At 40.8% G+C, this 19,180-nt stretch overlaps 2 protein-coding genes across 10 annotated transcripts in view; one reads left to right on the top strand and one right to left on the bottom strand.

Moving 5' to 3' along the window:
- POC5 (POC5 centriolar protein) overlaps positions 1–19,152 on the top strand; it is a 34,892-nt gene extending 15,740 nt beyond the window's left edge. For 6 of the 8 annotated variants that reach the window (XM_083404012.1, XM_083404011.1, XM_083404013.1 and 3 more), the window contains 7 exons: positions 185–364; positions 2,075–2,237; positions 6,018–6,223; positions 6,491–6,604; positions 7,251–7,427; positions 10,430–10,564; positions 12,557–12,927. In XM_083404012.1, the coding sequence (XP_083260138.1) occupies positions 185–364; positions 2,075–2,237; positions 6,018–6,223; positions 6,491–6,604; positions 7,251–7,427; positions 10,430–10,564; positions 12,557–12,679 (1,098 nt within the window). In that variant the 3' untranslated portion in view covers positions 12,680–12,927. Of the gene's footprint in view, positions 1–184; positions 365–2,074; positions 2,238–6,017; positions 6,224–6,490; positions 6,605–7,250; positions 7,428–10,429; positions 12,928–19,122 lie in introns of those variants that run through there. The other 2 variants (XM_083404014.1, XM_083404018.1) reach the window with 2 other exon arrangements.
- Positions 9,594–19,180, bottom strand: part of ANKDD1B (ankyrin repeat and death domain containing 1B) — a 33,889-nt gene continuing 24,302 nt past the window's right edge. For both annotated transcript variants that reach the window (XM_083404060.1, XM_083404061.1), the window contains exons 13-15: positions 16,744–16,942; positions 14,566–14,697; positions 9,594–12,740 (exon numbers count right to left, since the gene is read on the bottom strand). In XM_083404060.1, the coding sequence (XP_083260186.1) occupies positions 12,682–12,740; positions 14,566–14,697; positions 16,744–16,942 (390 nt within the window). In that variant the 3' untranslated portion in view covers positions 9,594–12,681. The remainder of the gene's footprint in view (positions 12,741–14,565; positions 14,698–16,743; positions 16,943–19,180) is intronic.

Below are 19,180 nucleotides of genomic sequence, written 5' to 3'. Positions count from 1 at the left end.
TAGATATGGCAATATATATCCCAAAAACCTCTATCTTGCTTTTACTGCACTAGAAGAATGCTGGAGTGATTTAATCACAGCTTAGCCAGAGCAGATGAAAACCTGTTTTGTGCCCTGTTGACATAAGCAGCTGACTAATGAATAGGAATTTCAGACCTGACACTGATTTTCACTCCTTCTGTAGATGTACACAAATAGACTGGCTGATCGGTTATATGAAATGGGTTTATTGAAGAAAGCTTGGTCAACTTGGCGCTCTCGCATCCATGTAAAATGGAAAGAGACTGTGGAAAGGGCCTGTCAATCAAGTGCTGAATCTGTACGTGTTTCGCTATCCAATACCTATGAAAGTCAACTTCAAGAGGTAAGGAAATTTCTAAAGGACTATTTTCCTGATGAACCAGTCTAAAAAGGCATCATTTCTCCAGTGGAGCAGGAACCAGTGTTTGCTCATACAGTGAAAGTATTTTAACTGTGAGGGTTTACTATTTATTTTTAAGCCTTTGTTATAGTAAGCAGTATTGAGGCCATAATAAAGTCAAACAGAAACTGGTCCTAGCTTTGGATTTTGTTATGGCTTCTGGTCCTTTATTTTGTTCAAAAGCAGATCTGATGAGACTGAGGAATTTAGCTTCAAGTGAGTTGTAGTAATTAAGTGTGCTGAGATTTCATGACATCCAAGTAGTGAAGGAAAAGTTGAGTGATCAGCCTGAAAATCAGAGAGGCTGTAAGGAATGTAAGAGAGACTTTGCTACCACAGAAGCATATATTCAGGGAGTTGAAGCATGCAGATTACTGCAATTTGGTGAGGTTGGATCTTACCAGAAAATGTTTCAGTGAACAGCAAGGAGGGTTTTAGACAAAGGAAAATACAAACCATAGGTTGGATCAGTGCACAGAACAACATGCAGCTGGGAGAACAACTGAAAGAGAGCATGGGGATTAAATCTTCAAAGGTAAAACTTTGTTTAGATTGGGTTATATAATCATAATTTTGAGATTCCTGCATTGCAGGGGGTTGGACTAGGTGATCCTCGGGGTCCCTTCCAATTATACAGTTCTGTGATTCAGGTGGTACCTTCCTGCTCTTCAGGCATGCTTGTTGGGGCATCCAACGAGTAGAGATAATGCTTTAAAATCCCAATAGGTATGGGCCTGAGCTGTGGTTATGATGACCCCATGGTTTATCTGGACCTATAATTTGGGCTTATATGTAACACTGAATGTCTCTGCATACATGCGTCTTTACAGATATTCTACTTAAATGTTGCATCCATGTGTATTGGAGGTGGGAAGGGCCTTGCTCCTCTGTGTACACACGGGAACACAATCGGGAGGAGTGTTGCCCAATATCACAGTATGAAATTAGTTTTTTGATATAGAAAGTTGTTTCACCAGTCCTTTGGTATATGATACACAGAATGGATACCAGGTTGCTTCTGAATCATTACTCTTTCTGCTATCAGGTGCAAGTGAAATTGTAATTTACTTTCCACACTGTTGGGAGCATCACACTTTTTCTATGTGAGCATTCTGTAGTACACACTCGTGGCTGTGATTTAGCTGTTATGGGTGTCAAAGGGAATGTCCAATTCACCTTGAAGATAAGCACACATTCACTATAGGCTTTGTGGTCAAATGCTCGAAATAAACAGCTATTTGCTGTGTTGAAATGTTGTTAGTCATTCCAGGCAGTGTCCTAATTTCACAGCTTTTAACACCAGCCTTGAAATGACAATTCAGAGCAAGGTAGTCTGCCCCTATATTGCTTGCCTATAGCCATCCCTCCCACCCCTGTCTCCATGCCACTTCTGTGCTATCGAGTTGCCTCTTCCAGCTATTTAAAACTGCACCTGGCAATGTGAGTTGCACTCCAGTCCTCATTGCAGTTTCCGAGCATTAGCCTATTTTAAGTCTCTAATGGTGGTGGTGATATAGTTCTCCCATTTCCTTTTTGCCACAAAGGGGCCAGTACCCTGCAGTATATATACCTAATCTCAATATCTCTCAAGTCTTTCTGTAAGAGAAATGGCCCCAAAATACACTTGTTAGAAATGTTTTGTTTCCTTGCTAGTTAAATATTGCACTGGAGAAGTCGAAATCTGAGCTCATGGAAATGCAGAACAAAAGGCATGATTATGAAGATGCTATGAAGAAGGCCTTCATGCGTGGAGTCTGTGCATTGAATCTGGAAGCAATGACCATATTTCAGGGCAAAGAGTTCAAATTTGACCATGGTGAGTATAACAAGGAAAGCAGATACTACCAGCTAGCATCAGCATGCCTATGGATAACTTGTGCATTTGTTCTGATTTCAATTTCTCAGGAAAATTAAGTTGATTATCCAGTCATACTGGAGGATAAATGGTTGAATCAAAACTGCAACACTGCATCAGTTCAGTTATTTACTATTGGAGGGCAGTGAAGGGAATGGGAAAGCCCATGCAGAGAAGCTCCATGTTTATATTTGATTATAAATGTGTAAACAGTTTAGTCCTTAAAGAATCAGTTCTCTAACAAAATGATCCTGTCTTAACAGCCCATAATTTCTGTTTTCCGCTTTCCTTTCCACTATATGACCACTTCCTTCTTGCCTCCTTGAAATGCATTTGAAAAAAGCAGTTACTCTCTTGCTTCCCTCTCACCCACCCCTGGTTATTCCAAAGGAATTACTGTTTGTAAAAGACTTAGCTGTGCTTTTAGAAGAAAGAATGTTAAGATGCAGTATTTGCACGTTTAAATCATCTTAACCTGGTAGTGTGGATATAAAAAAGTATTGTTATGGGACATGATGATGTCTAGGGCCTTCAAAAAGCCTGCAGCCACCGAATCAAGTCCCCTCCCTTTCTGTTATCCCACCTGCCATTGGCAAGGAAAATGGAGATCTGAGGGGGGTAGGGCCTGAGACACACCTTTGAAAGAGTGACCAGTGGCTGGGTGCATTGAAGGGTCTGCAGCAGATATGGAAAATCTCTTTTTCAGCAAGGGCCACGTTCCCACACAGGAGCCCTTTTGGAGAGGGGTGGGTCAAATGGCAGTGGTAGACAGAGGCATAAGCAGATGGATCGATAACTCTCTCTCTTAACTTATTTCCATTAAGCTACATTCTAGCTATGGAAAAGTCAGAGGTTTCTACCCACACGTTTCTCACTGTACATCAAGGCAGCCAAGAGGCATCATCACCGTTCAAAGACACATTCTAGCCCGCCAAAACCTCTCAAGGAGGCCTTGCAGCAGGACCAGTGGGGAGTGTGTCCTGGAGAAGGAGCTACTGAGAGTCCTGAGGGCCTGATGCAGAAGCTTAGAGGGCCAGATTTGGCCCCCAGGTCTAAAGACTGTTTTGCCACCCACTGTCCCCAAAAGAATTATGAACAGACTAATCACGAGCCTAGAGTTGGTTCCTAATGTTAATCCTCGGATTCTCAAAATGTGTCAGCTTCTCCTTTCCTCTGATTACAATGTTAATGTAAAAGAGGCAAGGCTCCTCCGTTCCTGTGTCATCTGACAGCTTCTTGTCCAATTTGAGACAGTTGCTGATGACCCAAATGGGTTGGGTAATGTCTCTCTCTTCACTTGACGGATATACATTCCTCCTCCTGCTACTTCTTGTTGCTAGATTTCCTTAAATAAAGGAGGTTGCCATTTTCCTTTTCTTCTCAAGGACCACCATCAGAATACAGTCATATCTCGGCTCCCCGAATGATAAAAACCGGAAGTGAGTGTTCTGGTTTTCGAACTTTTTTTTAGAAGCCAAGCATCCAGCGCGGCTTCCGCTATTGTTTCCAGCTCGCCTGCACAACTGGAAACCAATTGGAAACCACACCTTGGTTTCTGAATGTTTCGGAAGTCGAACAGACTTCCAGAACAAATTCCATTCGACTTCCGAGGTACGACTGTAGTACAAATGGCTAAATAATTGAAATAATTATTTTTAAATCTGATGTACCTAGCTTGCCACAGGGTGTCACTCTAGTCCTAGAAAAAGCTTTATGGCAGGAGTAACCGGAAACATTGCGTGTGTCTGCGGACACTTTCCAAGGTCCTCACCAGGGCTGTTTCATTTTTATGTTGTCCCTTTGTCTCTCTTGACTGCTTTATATATTAGCATTGGCCATAGAGTGACTTTGTTTCTTGCCACATCTGTTTTCTCTCTGTTGATATTGGCAAGCGTATACAGCAAGCAGGAAAGCCCAACAGCTTATACTACTTGCAAATGAACTTACTTGTGGGAAGGCATGCAAGTTTGACACTTCATTGGTGAAGCTTGAAGAGGACAATGCTCTCTCATATTCCAGATATTATGAGGAATGGGGGTGGAACTTAATTTCCCTGGGTAGTATGGTTTTGAACTGAACTTCTAAATAGAAGGCACAGCATAACATGAGGTGTCGCTGTTTGTGGAAATATTTCTCAGGAAGAATACCTGGTTGCACGTCCTTGAACGAGAGCAACTGTATTTAATCTTCCATAATATCTTAGTTCCATTTCCAGTGATTAAAGGCACAGTTGGGAACAACTGATGGCCTTTTGATCCTGCTGGGTTCTGGAATAAGTTAGTCTGTAAAGTATATTTCCAATAGGTATGACGGCTCTTGCATTAATGTGTGTGTCACTGAGCAAAACTCTTTTACTTCCTTAAATTTAAAGAATAGTTTCTGTCCCTCCCTTCTAGTGCCCATGCACCACTTAGAGATCACAGGTAAAAGAAAAGAAACCTAGCTTAACAGGCAAAAGGTTCCTTGCTTGCCCCTTTCGTTGGGAATTCTCTCAATAATTCTTGCATACCACTGCCTCTCTCTTCGTTGAAACCCTCATCACAAAACCTTCCTCATTTTTGAAGCATCAACCATGTGAGATCATCATAGAACTATAGAGTTTGAAGGGACCCTATCTAGTCCAACCCACTGTTGTCCCTGGGTGGGCTCGAACCACCAGCCTTCTGATTAACCAGACACCCAAACCCATTGTGCCACAGAGCCCTTGCTCTTAATTCTTCACACACCCCTGAAACTAAACCTAACTATGTATAACTACATTTTTATCTCGATTCAGGTAGGTAGCCGTGTTGGTCTGATGCAGTCGAAATAAAAAAATTGTCCAGTAGCACCTTATAGACCAACTAACCATGCACACGAAAGCTTATACCAGAGCAAACTTAGTTGGTTTATAAGGTGCTACTGGACAATTTTTTTAATTTTTATTTCAACTACATATTTATCTAAAAATAAATATTCCACCTTTTGGCCAAATCTGTTCGGAAGGCAGTTTTACAGTCCTTGAAAACAATTAACTACTGTATTAAAGAAATACAAAATGTACTTCACAATATAAAAGCAGTGCTACAAACAGGAATGAGCAAACAATATACTTGGTAGCAGAAGGGAAAGGTAGGGAAAATTAAAATGTTAGTTTGATATGCCAAAAAAAGTTACAGCTTGGTTGGTGAGGGAGTTCTATAATCGGGGTGCCGCAATTGAAAAGGCACTGCCCTGTGATTTTTGCCAACCTGATGGGGATGGTACCAAGGAAGGCTTGAACATTTTCTTTCCCTTTGCTTACTTCTGTACTTTCCCCTTTGTTCAGCTGGTTTGCAACTATCATGGGGACCACTTAGAAAAGCATTTACCAACTGTGACGGCTTACAGCTTTTAGCAATAAAGATTTCATTCATTCAACTATCACGGGGAAAGGATCTGGGTTTTTTAATGTATTGAAGTTGCTCGGTAAATTGCCAAATTTATATAGATAACAAATGACCAGCCTCTATCTTAGAAGATCCTTCATCACACAGTTTTGTTGACAACAGGTGCTAAACTGGAGTAAATACACTGATCTCTTTTTGCTGTGTCTCTAAATTGAATAGCACATATTAAGCAGTGTATTTAGTTTTTGAAATCTTCATACAGCTATATGGCTTCTGTTGAATTCAGTACAAAATGCAAAAATAAATCACAATTTGTGATTTAACTCTTTCTATGCAATTCAGTTCTGAATGTTTGCATGCAATTTGTTTATAGTGGTTGAGCTATCAGATAGAACAGAACCTGGTGCTGGCACTGGTAGTTCTGGTGGTCCTACAGCAAAGCTTCCTACATCTCACTTTGATCGGCATTTACCCTCATCCTCCTCCTTGCCGCCGCCACCACCACCACCACCACCACCTCCTCCTTCCACTCCTCGTCCTCTAACTGCGGCTCCAGGCTCTGCTCCTGTAGAGGATCTGGTAAGTGAAGAAATGCAATCTATAACTTTGCGCAGGAGCAAACTCCTAGTTTCAGTAATTCTAGATGTGTTTAAAATTTGGTGGACAAGATTGGGAAAAGATCAGGAAAAAAATCAGTTAGGATGGGTTATGTTAAGGTTATGCTGGTGATATAGGGCTAGTCTCCTACAAAACAGATTAATACATTATGGAGATAATTTGGGCTGGGAAATTGGAGATACAGAACTTTTAATTGGACGTTTGCAACTTTCTCTCATTGCTTTGCAGTTTTCTTCTCACCACGGCCATGCAGTCACCTCCCAAACCAGGTTAGACTCGGCTGCTATGGTATTGGCCTCTGGTGCTGCTACAGGGTCAGGCGTTGTGTCCATTCCGAAACTGGTAAACAAACCATATTATTAACAATACAATGTACACTTTGAATGTATGCTTTATATTTGTATGCTTTATTTTTGACTTTCTTAAGTAATATTTTATTCTGGATTGTTTTAAAGTAGGTTGTTAACTGCTTTGAGATTTTTTTCTTAAAAATACAAAGCGGTATAGAAATGAAATGAATTATTATTAGTAGTAGCATTTATTAGCTCTAGATATGCCTACTTGGAAGTAAGTTCCATTGAGTTCAGTGGAATTGGGGGATGAAATTCAGGAATATGAAAATACCCAGTGGCGGGCAAGAGAGGTGTGCCCTATCGCTAGGGCAATCTGCCCAGCCCTCTTTTTAGTCCTGTGTAGTGTCTGCCACACAGCAAAACAGTATGTGCCCTGTTGAGGCAGCACGGCTGCCTTTGAAATAAATTTGGCTCCAGACTCATGTAAACTGACAGTGAAACATTGAAGTCATCAACTCTGGTTGGCTTTGCCACACCATGGCATCATGCTTCCTAGATGAGAGCAGATATTCTGGGGACCAAGCTGCAGGGTAATAGTGTTTTTTGATGCACATAGCTGGTAAATGGTATCTGACTGCAAAAAACACTATGTACTACTCCCTGTGTAATTAGGATTTGTGTGTTGTCTGTCATAGTCCTCGGGTCGAGTTGTAACTTCAGCACAACAGAAGGCTGGAAGGACAATCACTGCTAGAATCTTCGGCCGGCCTGATTTTGCACTAAAGAATCGGATTTGTAGTAACCTAGACGTGTTGGGCGTTTCTCCTCCCATGAATTCTGTTGTTGTGGAAAAACATCATCCAGTCACTAAAGTATGTAAAGTTTAAGTAATGTGTGCCTTTTACCTTTTTTTCTTCTGTGATTTAAGTTTGTATTTCCTGTGTCGGTTTGAAAGATCAAGTACAAAACGTAGCTAGAGTGATCCAGTACACAAGCATAGATTATTTTAAGTTTTATATGGGAAGCAATAATATCCCTCTGTTTGTAGACACCTGAGTTATCTTGATTTGGAAGCAAAAGGGGCCACTTTCAAATAATAGTGGTTGTTACATAATTCGGGGAATACCCCAGGTACTCGGAAGTATGATTCTGTATATTAAAAGTAAAGGTGGGGATAAAAAAAAAAACTGGTAAGGGCTTGGCATGCTGACAATGAACAATTGTTTTTCCATTGCTCTTCAGTAATGGCATTTCTGATCTCGGTATAATTTACTTCTAACCCTTCTGTCAAGAGAGAGTGGCATGATCCACCCATTTCAATCTAAGCTATACTTTGCATCTAGTGCCTTCCCTGCCCCCCCCCCCCACACACCATATGCTTGTTTGGAGAACTATTCCTCTTATATTTGTGGTAATTCAAAGTAGCTGTTTCCTGTCTCTACTAAAAGCTAGAGGCAGGACTAGAATCTGATTGTTAACTGCTAGAGGTGACCATATGTTTGTTTGGTGTCTGGTCTGATTAGTACACCAGCAGTATTATGAGCAATTGTCTTGGGACACTACAGTCTCTCCATACCTGTCCTGAAATCTTGTTGAACTCATACATACTCCCATTACACCAGCTGTGTTTTTACTATACTTAATCCTTCACCATGGACAGCAATCAGTCAGTCATGTTCTTGCATGATCAAGAGGTGATCCAGAATGGTTCTGGTGAACATCTTAAGTCTTATTTCCACAAGCAGCAAGAAGGTGGGAAGCCTCTTCCAAACTGCAGGTGGGGGCTTGCATGTTGGAATGCTCCACAAAACTAGACTTATAATACTAGTATGTCAAGAAGGCTAGGACCATTCTCTTTATATCTTGTTTTCTATGCCCAGGGAATTCTTGTTTTATAGGAGAATGAGCAGTTACATGAGCCCACTCTGCAGCTGAAGCTGTTAGAGCCCAGAAAGAGGTTTTTCATCTCATTTGCTGCTGAACTAAAGACTGAGTCAGTTTCTGTTGCATCCTGCAAGCTTATCACTCTACAGGGGCCTTTTTTGAGTAGGACTAAACTATGGCTCTATTGTTACATGCAAAGTTCTTAGGCTTGTGTGCCCCACCACCACTCCCCTGTTCTGGTATAGCCACTAGGAGATGTTTGGGAGGGGAGGGCACAAGGAAGCCCATAAGCCTGAAGCTTGTGCATATACCATTGGACCATAGTTTAGCAGTATGCATAAACCAGGCCGTTGGGTTATGCTTTTCAGCAGAACAAGCAGAGAATTGGGAAAATATGGAGGAAGAAGTCCAAATGAGAAAGATATTAAATGTAAGGCCTTGAAACTGTAAGGAAACCTTGACAAAGTTTGTTGGTTCTGAGATACCGAATGCCTTTTTTGCCGTAACTGATAAGAGACTTGGTATAAACTCTGAAGTTTTCAAAGGTGATTCTTAATTCCTTTTGGAGCTTCATGTTTGTTCTCTGTCCTTTTCACCCTACTCCTTACCTTTTGGTACGTCGAAAGGTCCAGATGCCACTTGGACTCATGTTTTTTTCTCCTGCCAGTTTCCTTAAACTACAGCTTGTAACAAAGGTCATCTAAAGCTTTTTGAAAGCAGTGTTTCTTGTCAATCACTATGTATGTTTTTGCGTTTAAGTGGACACATATAGGCCAGGACCCAAGGCTATAAGAACAGGCTTGACTGTACTGTTGTGCTACTTTCCCTAATGACAATCTGTCAGTCAGGCTGCTTGTCTGAGAAGACAGCAGGAGAGGAACATAACTCCCATTTCTGCTGGAATCATTACTTTTTTTGCAACTTTTTCACTGAAGAGACTGTAAATCTTGAATACAAAGAAAGAATATGTGAGGGAACCTAGCTTACCTACTGCAGAATACATGAGGGATGTTTGACTTGAAATGTGAGAGTTCAAAAGTTTACAGTGCTTTTTGATGGGGAGTTTGTGAACAGGTGTGATGCATAATCTGCGCAGCTGCAAATCAGAAAATTCCTGGTTTGAATTTCTCCTTGACTATGTGCTCTCCGGGTAGTGTTATTATTAATTTGCCCATTTATTAGATTTCTTACCTTTTCTCATAATGTCCCACATTATGGAATATACAATTATGAAAACAGCTACAGCCATAAAACAAGAAAGGGTATAAAAGCAATTAAAACAGCTCCATTTTTGAAACAATCGAAAACAATTCCATATGTTAAAATAGTTAAAAATAGCTCCAATACAGATGCAGACTGGGATAAAAATAATCCACTTTAAAAGCATATGGAAAGAGGAAGATCTTCAGGAGGCACTGAAAACACCATGGAGTAGCCATCCATCTAATGTGTAAAAGGTTGACGCCGCCACAGTGACCGTTTCTGCAGAGAGCAGTGATGTTAGGTATATGAGGCCTTAGAGAATCCACATTCTCCCAAAGTGACTTACATCAGTAATAATAATAGGCATGGTCCAGGATCAGAGGCAGTATACTTCTAAATGCCAGTTGTTGTGGAGTGAGAAAAATGCTGCTGAGTTCATGCCCTGCATAGGAGTTTCCCTCAGGCATCTGGTTGGCCACTGAGAATGAAATACGGGACTAAATAGGCTTCTGCAGTCTGACCCAGCAGGGCTCTTCTTCATTCTTAAAGCTTTTAAGTTGCTAGGTAGGACATTTGACTTTCCAGTTTACAGAGAACAAATAGAAAAGTTACTAGTTGAGCAGTTGCTTCACTTTTTATTTGATCTACTGGAAACATTTTTTTTTTTAATGGAAGTATTTTTTAGAAGTCTCTTTGAGCATCTGGTTTACCTTGCCAATGTTGTGGACTTGTTTGAGATCATGAGATGGGACAGGAAAAATAACTGCTTCTTTCTTGTATGTTTCAGCAAACCATACCTCAAGCTACTGCTGCTAAATATCCTCGAACTTTGCACCAATTTTCTAACGCTATCAGCGCGAGGCCTTCAGGACACAGTGCGAAATCTCACTCCCAGACCCACAGCAACGTCCAGTCAATAAAGGTGGTTGACTAGGTTTACAGGTTAAAATGCTTGTATTTTACCTTGAACACATGGAGGCAAATATTCTAGGTTACAGTTTAAAATGCTCCCTGATGTTTATACCCCAAGGATGCATCATGTTTTTCCTTTCACTAATAATAATAATAAATATGTAAAAATGTTTTGAGGCTTAAATATAAAGCGCCTGAGTTAGTGCAATGTAGTTCTTTGTAACTGCAAATAAGGTCTACTTGAAATTCTTATTTTCTTAACTATCTTATTAATGATTATTTAATGTTTTTAATAAAAAGGATAAACTGAACTCTGTATATTTTAAGAAGCACGAGTATTTCTACTACTTAAACATCAATAGTGCCTTACATATATCTTTTATTATTCTGAAGCCCTAAACTGTTGATGTACCAATCAGACTTGAAATTCAGGGTGGTGGGGATGTTCATAATTTTTGCTGACACCAAATGAGAAAACAGGGCAAAATACAATATGAAATAGGTTTCTTTGCCATGAGTAGTAGTACATTTATATACATAATTTGAGTGAAAATGAATGCTTTTATAGAGAAGTAACGTCCCAGTCCTTTGTTTTCATGATAGCAACGTTTTGGTTCCCCCCCAATTGTAAAAAGTGGCATCTGCAGTGCCACTTTTAAAGGTCTCATAATGCACTCTTTCATGATGAATTTGAGTTTTATCAGTTTCACTGGGCCGAGGCCGTGTAGGGCTTTAAAGGTCAGCACCAACACTGTGAATTGTGCTTGGAAACGTACTGGGAGCCAGTGAAGATCTCTCAGGACCAGTGTTATATGGTTCCGGCGGCCACTCCCAGTCACCAGTCTAGCTGCCACATTCTGGATTAGTTGCAGTTTCCGAGTCACCTTCAAAGGTAGACCCACATAGTCTAGGGCATTGCAGTAGTCCAAGCGGGAGATAACTAGAGCATGCACCACTCTGGCAATGCATTCTTCCCTGTATGTGTACTCGGTTTCACACTTTTATGATAAAGACACAAAATGGAACAACTCCAGTTGTTCAACACCAGCTTCCATCAGTCCTGACTCTTGGCCATGGCAGATGGGAACTAGATTTAATAATAGTAATAATAATTTATGCCACCCTTGTGACTGTAACCTAGTTTGAACATCGTTATTTATTTAGACACCCCCCTTGCATATAAAATAGCTATATGGTATTCAGAAATTTTTACAGGTACAATAAAATAGAAAATACCTTGAAAGCAATACAAAATATTAATAAAATGATGGTCTCATCTTGAAAGAAAAATGGTTGGACAGCTAAATAGGCCTGTTGCCATAAAAACATTTTCAAGAAACACCTGAAAATTAGTGGCTGAGAGTATTTCACAAATTGGACTGGCGACACTAAATGCCTGACTTCTAGGAGGACAAGAAATTGCTCTCCTCCAGGTGATCTCTGGTCAGGCTGGGATATTCTTGGCCCAGAATCCAAAGAGGCTTTTGTGGACATCTAAGGCACTTCATGCAGAGGTCCTGCCAATTTCCCTTCCCAATGCTGACTGCCACTTCAAGGAGCACCATTTTGAAAAACCACAGGAGGTTGCATTGAGATATGGATGGTTGCAAAAGCTTGGTTATGTACAGCTCTTTTGGCCCTAATACACAATTTGTATAATTTTGTACCATCACACCATTCTGGGGGAAAAAATTTGGTTTCCAGGTGTCTACTTGCAAAAATAAGAGGGAGGAAACTTTAAACTTTAGGAGGAAAAAATTATGCTGAAAAACACTTTATACTTAAGGAACATCAGTTGTGTACTGTATGGTAACCTCATGTTAGAACCTTCAGATTATGAAGTTTTGATAAAATTCATTGCATTAAGCTTCAAGATTCTGTTAAGTATCTAACGCAAAGTTTTAAATCACATGTCCACTATAGAGTTGTTTGCCGTAAGAAAAATACATGGCATTCTCTTGCCAAAAAACCAAAAACCTTCTGTCGTACAATTATGTTTCAGTGCACTGAAATAGAAGTTTGGGGAACAAAGTGGCTGCTTTTGAAGAAGCATCTTCTATTGAAAAATAAAAATGGCACCTGTAAATTCCAGAATGTATGTCGTTTCCAGCTCTTTGGTGGATAAGTTCATGAAATTGCACATTTCTTGGATTCTGTGCCAGCATTATTTTCTGCTCTGATCTTCTCTGTAAGAGGAAATACTTGTGAGACTTCAGAAAACATGGCATGCCTATAATATGTCAGATGTGAACGATTCATGTTCGTTTCTGCACAATGCACAATATTCAGTAGCCACCCAACCATCTGCTGTTAAAGTGAAACCAGAGGCAATTAAAGAACTTCTGAAATAGAAACAGGCACCCCCAAAACAAAGTTGTTTGGCTTGCTTTCTTTTATTTAAAATGCTTTCAGTATTATTTGTATACTGGCTTCCTGCCATCTTGTTTCCTTTACTTATATGTACTGATGATGTAGCTATAGCCACACCATGGGTATTTGCCTTTTTAAGAAATTGGTGCTGCATGGGAAATTTTCATCTTTTTTTCGCAGCCCAGGCTCCAGTATATCCCATCATTTCGTTCTTAATTTTTTTTGCTCACAACTAAAAGCTCTTTCCCTCCACCACTGAAGCATTCAGGGCTCATCCACACTGCTGCTTGTCTTCTGCCCAGAAAGCAAGGGTCCAAGTGGTTTTCTGTTTGCCCCTCTGCTTTCCCCAGGAAAGGCCACTCTTAATAGTGCTCAATCGGAGCAAATGTCAGTCCATGAAAAACCCGATTGATGTTTGCTCTGATTCAGCAGTTAATAATGGGTTTTCCTGGGGGAAAGCAGTGGGACAAGCAGAAGTCTGGATGAGCCAATATTTTTGTTTTGTTTTCTCCCCAAGTAACAAATTGAGTACAGCTTGTTCCTGTCTTCCTCCAGCAAGCAGCTCATTATCCATGAGGAGGACATGGCATGGCACCCTTAGGGATAAGGTGAACTTGCTCAAAGTAAAATTTGGGCTTTTCATCAGCTGGAAAGGCCCTTTGCCTCATCTGAAGTCTGGTGCCTCACTTGTTTAACCACATCAAGGAATTGCTACTGTGTTAGCAACCATAATGTATTTTTTGTGTGTTTTAATGGCTTGAGGATTGATTGCAAATGGCAGGCATTTCCTTCATCTGGGGTGGAGATGCTCAAGAATGGGGGGAGGTGTTTGAGAAAGATGCTGTTGGGCGGAGGGAGGGAGTTGCATGTATTGGAAGTGTTTGCATTTGCGATGCGTGTGAAAGTGGTACCATGGAATGCTCCCTGTTATTAGAAGACAACCACATCAATATGGTATGATCTCCACAAGCAGGACCAGCAAGCATGAGGTTGTAGTGGGAAGAAAGCCGCTGTGACTGTACTTGTATTCTAAATTATGACACAGCAGACATTTTTTTAACTGGCACAGCTGATGACTCCTTAATTATGACTAAATAAATCAATATGTGTTGGTATAGCAGGGGTGGGCCAGATCAACCAAGCCAACTGAAGTCACTTTCCAAGCTCCCAGCAAAATCAATCCCTTGCAATGTACCTGTTTTTCCTCTTGTGCACTGCCATAGCTAGCAAGTTGGAAGGAGTGTCTGCACAGAAGGAAGCAAAGGTGCCTTTGTGGTATATCTTACTCCCACACCAATTGGAGGTACCTTGCGCAAACCAGCAGTGTGTTGGGGAAGAAAACTTTCTTCTCTTTAGAGATTAATACAGAATCAGAGAGGCATTTATGTTGTCAGCTCAAGCATTTCACTTTGCCAGATGGAATGAATGCCCCTCTCCTCCCCCTACACACAGTTTTAGGGGTTCTTGTGACACACCCTTAGCCAATTTTGGGGTGTATGTGGAGGAGGAGATGGGGAAATCTCCATGGTGCATGCAGAAGACCTTGCACAAGGTTTGTGCTAACAGGACTTGTTCGGTAAATCCCACCCAATGTCTCTGCTCTTCAAAGACCAGATAGAATATCTTAATTTGATTGCTCACCAGCTAGATCTCTGAATCCTCCTTTTACCAGATCTTCATACAAATATTTAACTGGATTCTGGCCAGCCATTAGGACGCCATGCAACCAGATAAGAAGCATTCTGTGTCCATGTTCCTTGTAGCTCTTTTTTCCTAGGCAACAACATATGTAATGTTAACATCCCATGTGAAAACATTTTTCTTTCTAAACCTATAGTTATCTCCCACTGGTGTAGGGATGCTTGCTTGAATGAGCTTGATACTCCAAGCCCCTCCATTCACAGGGAAAGAAGAGGCTCTGTTGGGAGCAGGGGTTGTATAAAGTGTCTCTGTTTCAAACTTGCAATTCTTAGAGGGAATTATCATTATTCTCTTGTCAGCCAAAGATTCTCCAAGCACTGGAAAAGATGTATATAAATGTACTATGCCATAGGGAAGAAAGGGATTGATATTCCATACAACAAATTAGGGGAAAATACACTCCTGTAACCATGATAGCATGCTGCCAAACAATGAAGCAAGCAATACTCCCACCCCCCTAACCAGCAGATAAAAATAAAAACTCAACACCAATACCCCAAAGCCCAGAAAATTCACACTGAATATGGAACTACCAATTTGCTGTGTGGGAGGACTGAGAGTTAAGGTGGACATTACATGGGAGATGTGAGAACAGAAAACCCTTACTCTTTAAGATTGAAAAGTAGCCGTGGAGACTAAAAGGAAGGTGCTGCCTAACTCTTTTGTCCACCATTTGTCCACTTAAATTTGCTCTCCCCAAACTGCTTCACTGTCTGTATGGGGATCCTGTATCTTCTCCCATGTGGGAGAGACAGCAGCTTCAACTTGTGTGATGGGGTGCCATCCCCCATCCCCAAAATGGAATGAAAATGGTTAGGTATTCCCTCCACCTTATTGTTCTTCTCTTTTTTTATTTTAAAAAAGACCAGCACATGTGAGATGCAAACACAAATCTCATGTAACATCCAGTTTGGCTCTGAGAACGGAACCTTTTTGGATACTTGCTTCCACAACCTGAAAACAACTGTGTCTTGCCACAAAGAAGAGCATCTTCTGCCCTACCCGTTTCCACTTGGTATTTTGGCAAGCTACCAACCTGTTGTTTTATTCCCTATCTCTTTATTAGACTAGGTGCTAAATGACTTGCTAAATGACTTGTTAGTTACAATTTAGACATTACTCAGTGGTGAGAGGAAAATGCAGCTTAAGTGTGTGTTTGTCTTTTCATTTCCCCAGCTTGAGTGCAGAGGTTGCAGAGTTCACATACTAGGAAGAAGAATGCTCCCTACTCAAAGTTGAAATAGTTAAAGAATAACTTTTCCCACTCATGGAAATTGAACAGAGATCCTACTACATGTTAAAGTGGAGAATCATCATGTAATTGCATTAGGAACATGGCTTCACAATTGTCTACCCTTTTGGCAGATTGACGGGTGTTAAGTAGTAGATAAACTGCATAAGGTGACCTTGGGCATGCTGGAGAAAACATCAAAGGGCTCCACATTATGGTTGTGTGGAAGAGCACAGCTTGTAATCCAAGAGTTCACTTGGTCCCAGTTGGCTGAACCAACAAGGGATCCTTATCTGTTTTTAACACACCATTTACTTATAAATGTAAATATTGAAACAGTAACATACTATACGATGTGCTGGTGACTGAGCATGAAACAGTGCTCAGTGGGTGGGGCCAAAATCAAATTCTCTCTCACACACCCATTTCAAACATTGACAGGTATGAGAATATGTATGTTGACTTTTGAGACGACAACTTTTAAATCTGTGTCTAAAGACGGAGTCTTGCTTGAAACAAATACACCTACAAAATTTGAAAGAGGAGCATTTATAGAATCCATTTTAAGTCCTAGTCTATGCCAGGAGAACATATATAGCACAACAACAACAAATGTACATTCTGTATTTTGTTATGTACAGAAGAACCATATGATTACATTTTTTATGCTTGCTTTGGAAACAACTATCCAAAGTTGGCAAGACAGGCAGCAGCTATTGATTGTATCCTGCATTTAAAAATCAACAACCATACAGCTACATTTAATTTTAAATGCTTAGAGCCAGAGAAATACTAATTTCTCCATAACTCAAAACCTGTGGCTGAGGCTTATGTGGACTTTCTTATGTCTGGAATGAGGACACTGCCATTTCATGTAGTATATTTACCTGTCCACTGTTCTTCAATAGCTTTGACTTGTTCATCTGTAAACTTCCAAAATTGTGCCAGTTTTGTCCACTCACGCATTTTTAACTGGTTGTAAGCAAGATTCCAAAGGGAGGAGCGAATCTGTTTGGTCTGCACACTGTGATCTTGTTTAAAAGACAGGATATCGTTTTGCGGATCATCACCACTTTGAAGATGCTCCTGGAATGAAAGTTAAAGATGAAGCCATGTGGTTCTTCCAATAATAGGGCTCCCCTCCCCCAATTATTAAAAATATCCCTGGCTTTGAATCTTAATGATTTTCCAAGGCTAGCCCTGATATTGATTGCATCAAGAAGCATGACATACTACACCCCCAAAGGGAAAGAATTGGAGGAGGACGCAACAACAGATTGTAAAAACAAACCAACCAATAACCAGGGTTCGCTGATACAGGGAAACAGGATACTAGGCTCCTGTTTCCAGCATTTCTCATAGCAAACACTTCTACCTCTGCTCTGCCTATACAGAATGACAGACATGATTAGCCCCCAACTTACATTATACTGCTATCCCCCTAAGGCATTTGTTTCCAGGAAGCAAACAAGTGAGACATTTATAAATGCTACAGCTTTGACAGTGATAGCAGAGGTGAAGCAACAGAAGAACATCAGAGAGTGACTCTCACATATAGCAGCTAAGTAGGCAATCCAAACCCCTCTCATCTATTTATATTCTCAAGGAATGGGCAGAAATCAAAACACATTGCTAGAGGCAAGATAATGCCAAACATACACTACACATAAAATATATGGTGTAGACTCTTCAAGATTGTGTGAGGCCTCATGCCCAATAGCACACCTAAATTTATGCATTCATGAGCATGGCCAAAAGTTTCCATGCGCCAGATCTTGCAGACCTAGATTAGATCATAGCCTAGATGAGTTCACAGGTGCTGGACCATGTTGCATTGTTCATTAGATACTAAATTAATAAACAATTTCAGTATCACACTTTTAGAATATTAATGCCATTAGAGATTCACGATTTTAAATCAGGGCTGGGAAACCCTTTTCAGCCTGAGAATCACATTCCCTTTCAGGCAACATTCTGTGTTTGTTGTCTTATCTTGCACAGAAGGGCTGCACAAAAAGTTTAGAGGTTTCTACATTCACACATCTCTGCATCTTGGCAAGTGAGAGACCCTTGTTCTGATTAAAGACAAAACACATTTCTGCTCCACCTCTGCACAGCACTGAATGGCTGGCCCTTGTTTCAATCTTGAAGCCACTTCAAGATAAAAAATTATCACTTTTTCTACGAACAAGCATTTCATCAGCCATATATACAGTTTTTAACCAGCCCAATGCAGGCAGAGCGCTTGAAGCATTAGAGGAGGGGCAAAGAGGAAGACACAATCTGTGTTCACGTTGGAGGCCATGCTTTGAGGTGTGAAGGGGGGGGAAGCAGAATTCATCCCACAGTAGAAAAACCTGCTGGTATACCTAATGCAGCCCCAGTCAATTTCCAGGTCTAGTTTTCAATAGCATACAGTTTTCAAGGGCATACAGATGCAAATAGAAATAGCATGCTGCAGTTTAGGAAACTGTAAAGGACTGGACTAAGCTTTAGATACTAAAAAAAACAAAAGCAGTAATAGTTCATTTCCCCCTCCTGCCCTTCTGCACAAGGGTATCTCACTGCACCTTCACATCATAAAGGACAGAATTTGAACATGACATATAATCCTGGCAAAAAAAGAGACCTCACCAAACCCATCTGTATATTTGGCTGAGATGGAGCACACAGACTCCCAGCTTGCCTATGTTGAATGGATGTTACAACAGATGCCATTATGGATTTACTCCGAAACCCAGACATTGCTCTGCTTCCCTTGACCAGCAGCTGTTTGCTGTGAAATGTTCTCCTGCCCTCCTTTGCCCATTTCTGTTGCAAACATCTGCAGACAAATATCCATCTGATTATCACCAGACTCCAAAGCCATTCTCTCTGGTAAAGAACACAGCCGCCTCCTCCTCCTCCTCCTCCTCCTCCTCCTCCTCCTCCTCCTCCTCCCAGCTGAACCTTGTTTCCCCATATGGAAGAGAACTGCAAAGACCTGCACTTAAATAAGCATGTAATTAACCTTGCGACACATTATAAAAGCCAGCTAACTCCAAACTAATCTAAGCTGAATCTGTACTTTGTGTTCCTTTCCTGTCCTTTCCTCCATTCTCTGTTTTATTTAATGGAACAAAAAACAAGAGCTTCAAGTACACCAACTCCATAATGGAAAGCTCTCTGTTTCTGAAGTAAAAGTGTGCATTCTGCTGGCATTCCTTTTCCCTCAATCAATATGTTTGCCTATTTCCCATATTTCTTTTACTCATGTCCTTCCACAGAGCTTGGCAGCTTGATTTTATCCTCAACAACCCCTGCGTTGTACGGGACAGTGCCTTG

Source organism: Podarcis tiliguerta (assembly GCF_965153285.1).
Source record: "Podarcis tiliguerta genome assembly, chromosome: 11".
Taxonomy (NCBI): domain Eukaryota; kingdom Metazoa; phylum Chordata; class Lepidosauria; order Squamata; family Lacertidae; genus Podarcis; species Podarcis tiliguerta.
Note: the sequence above shows the minus strand (reverse complement) of the source record. Positions and strands in the feature narration are given on the sequence as shown.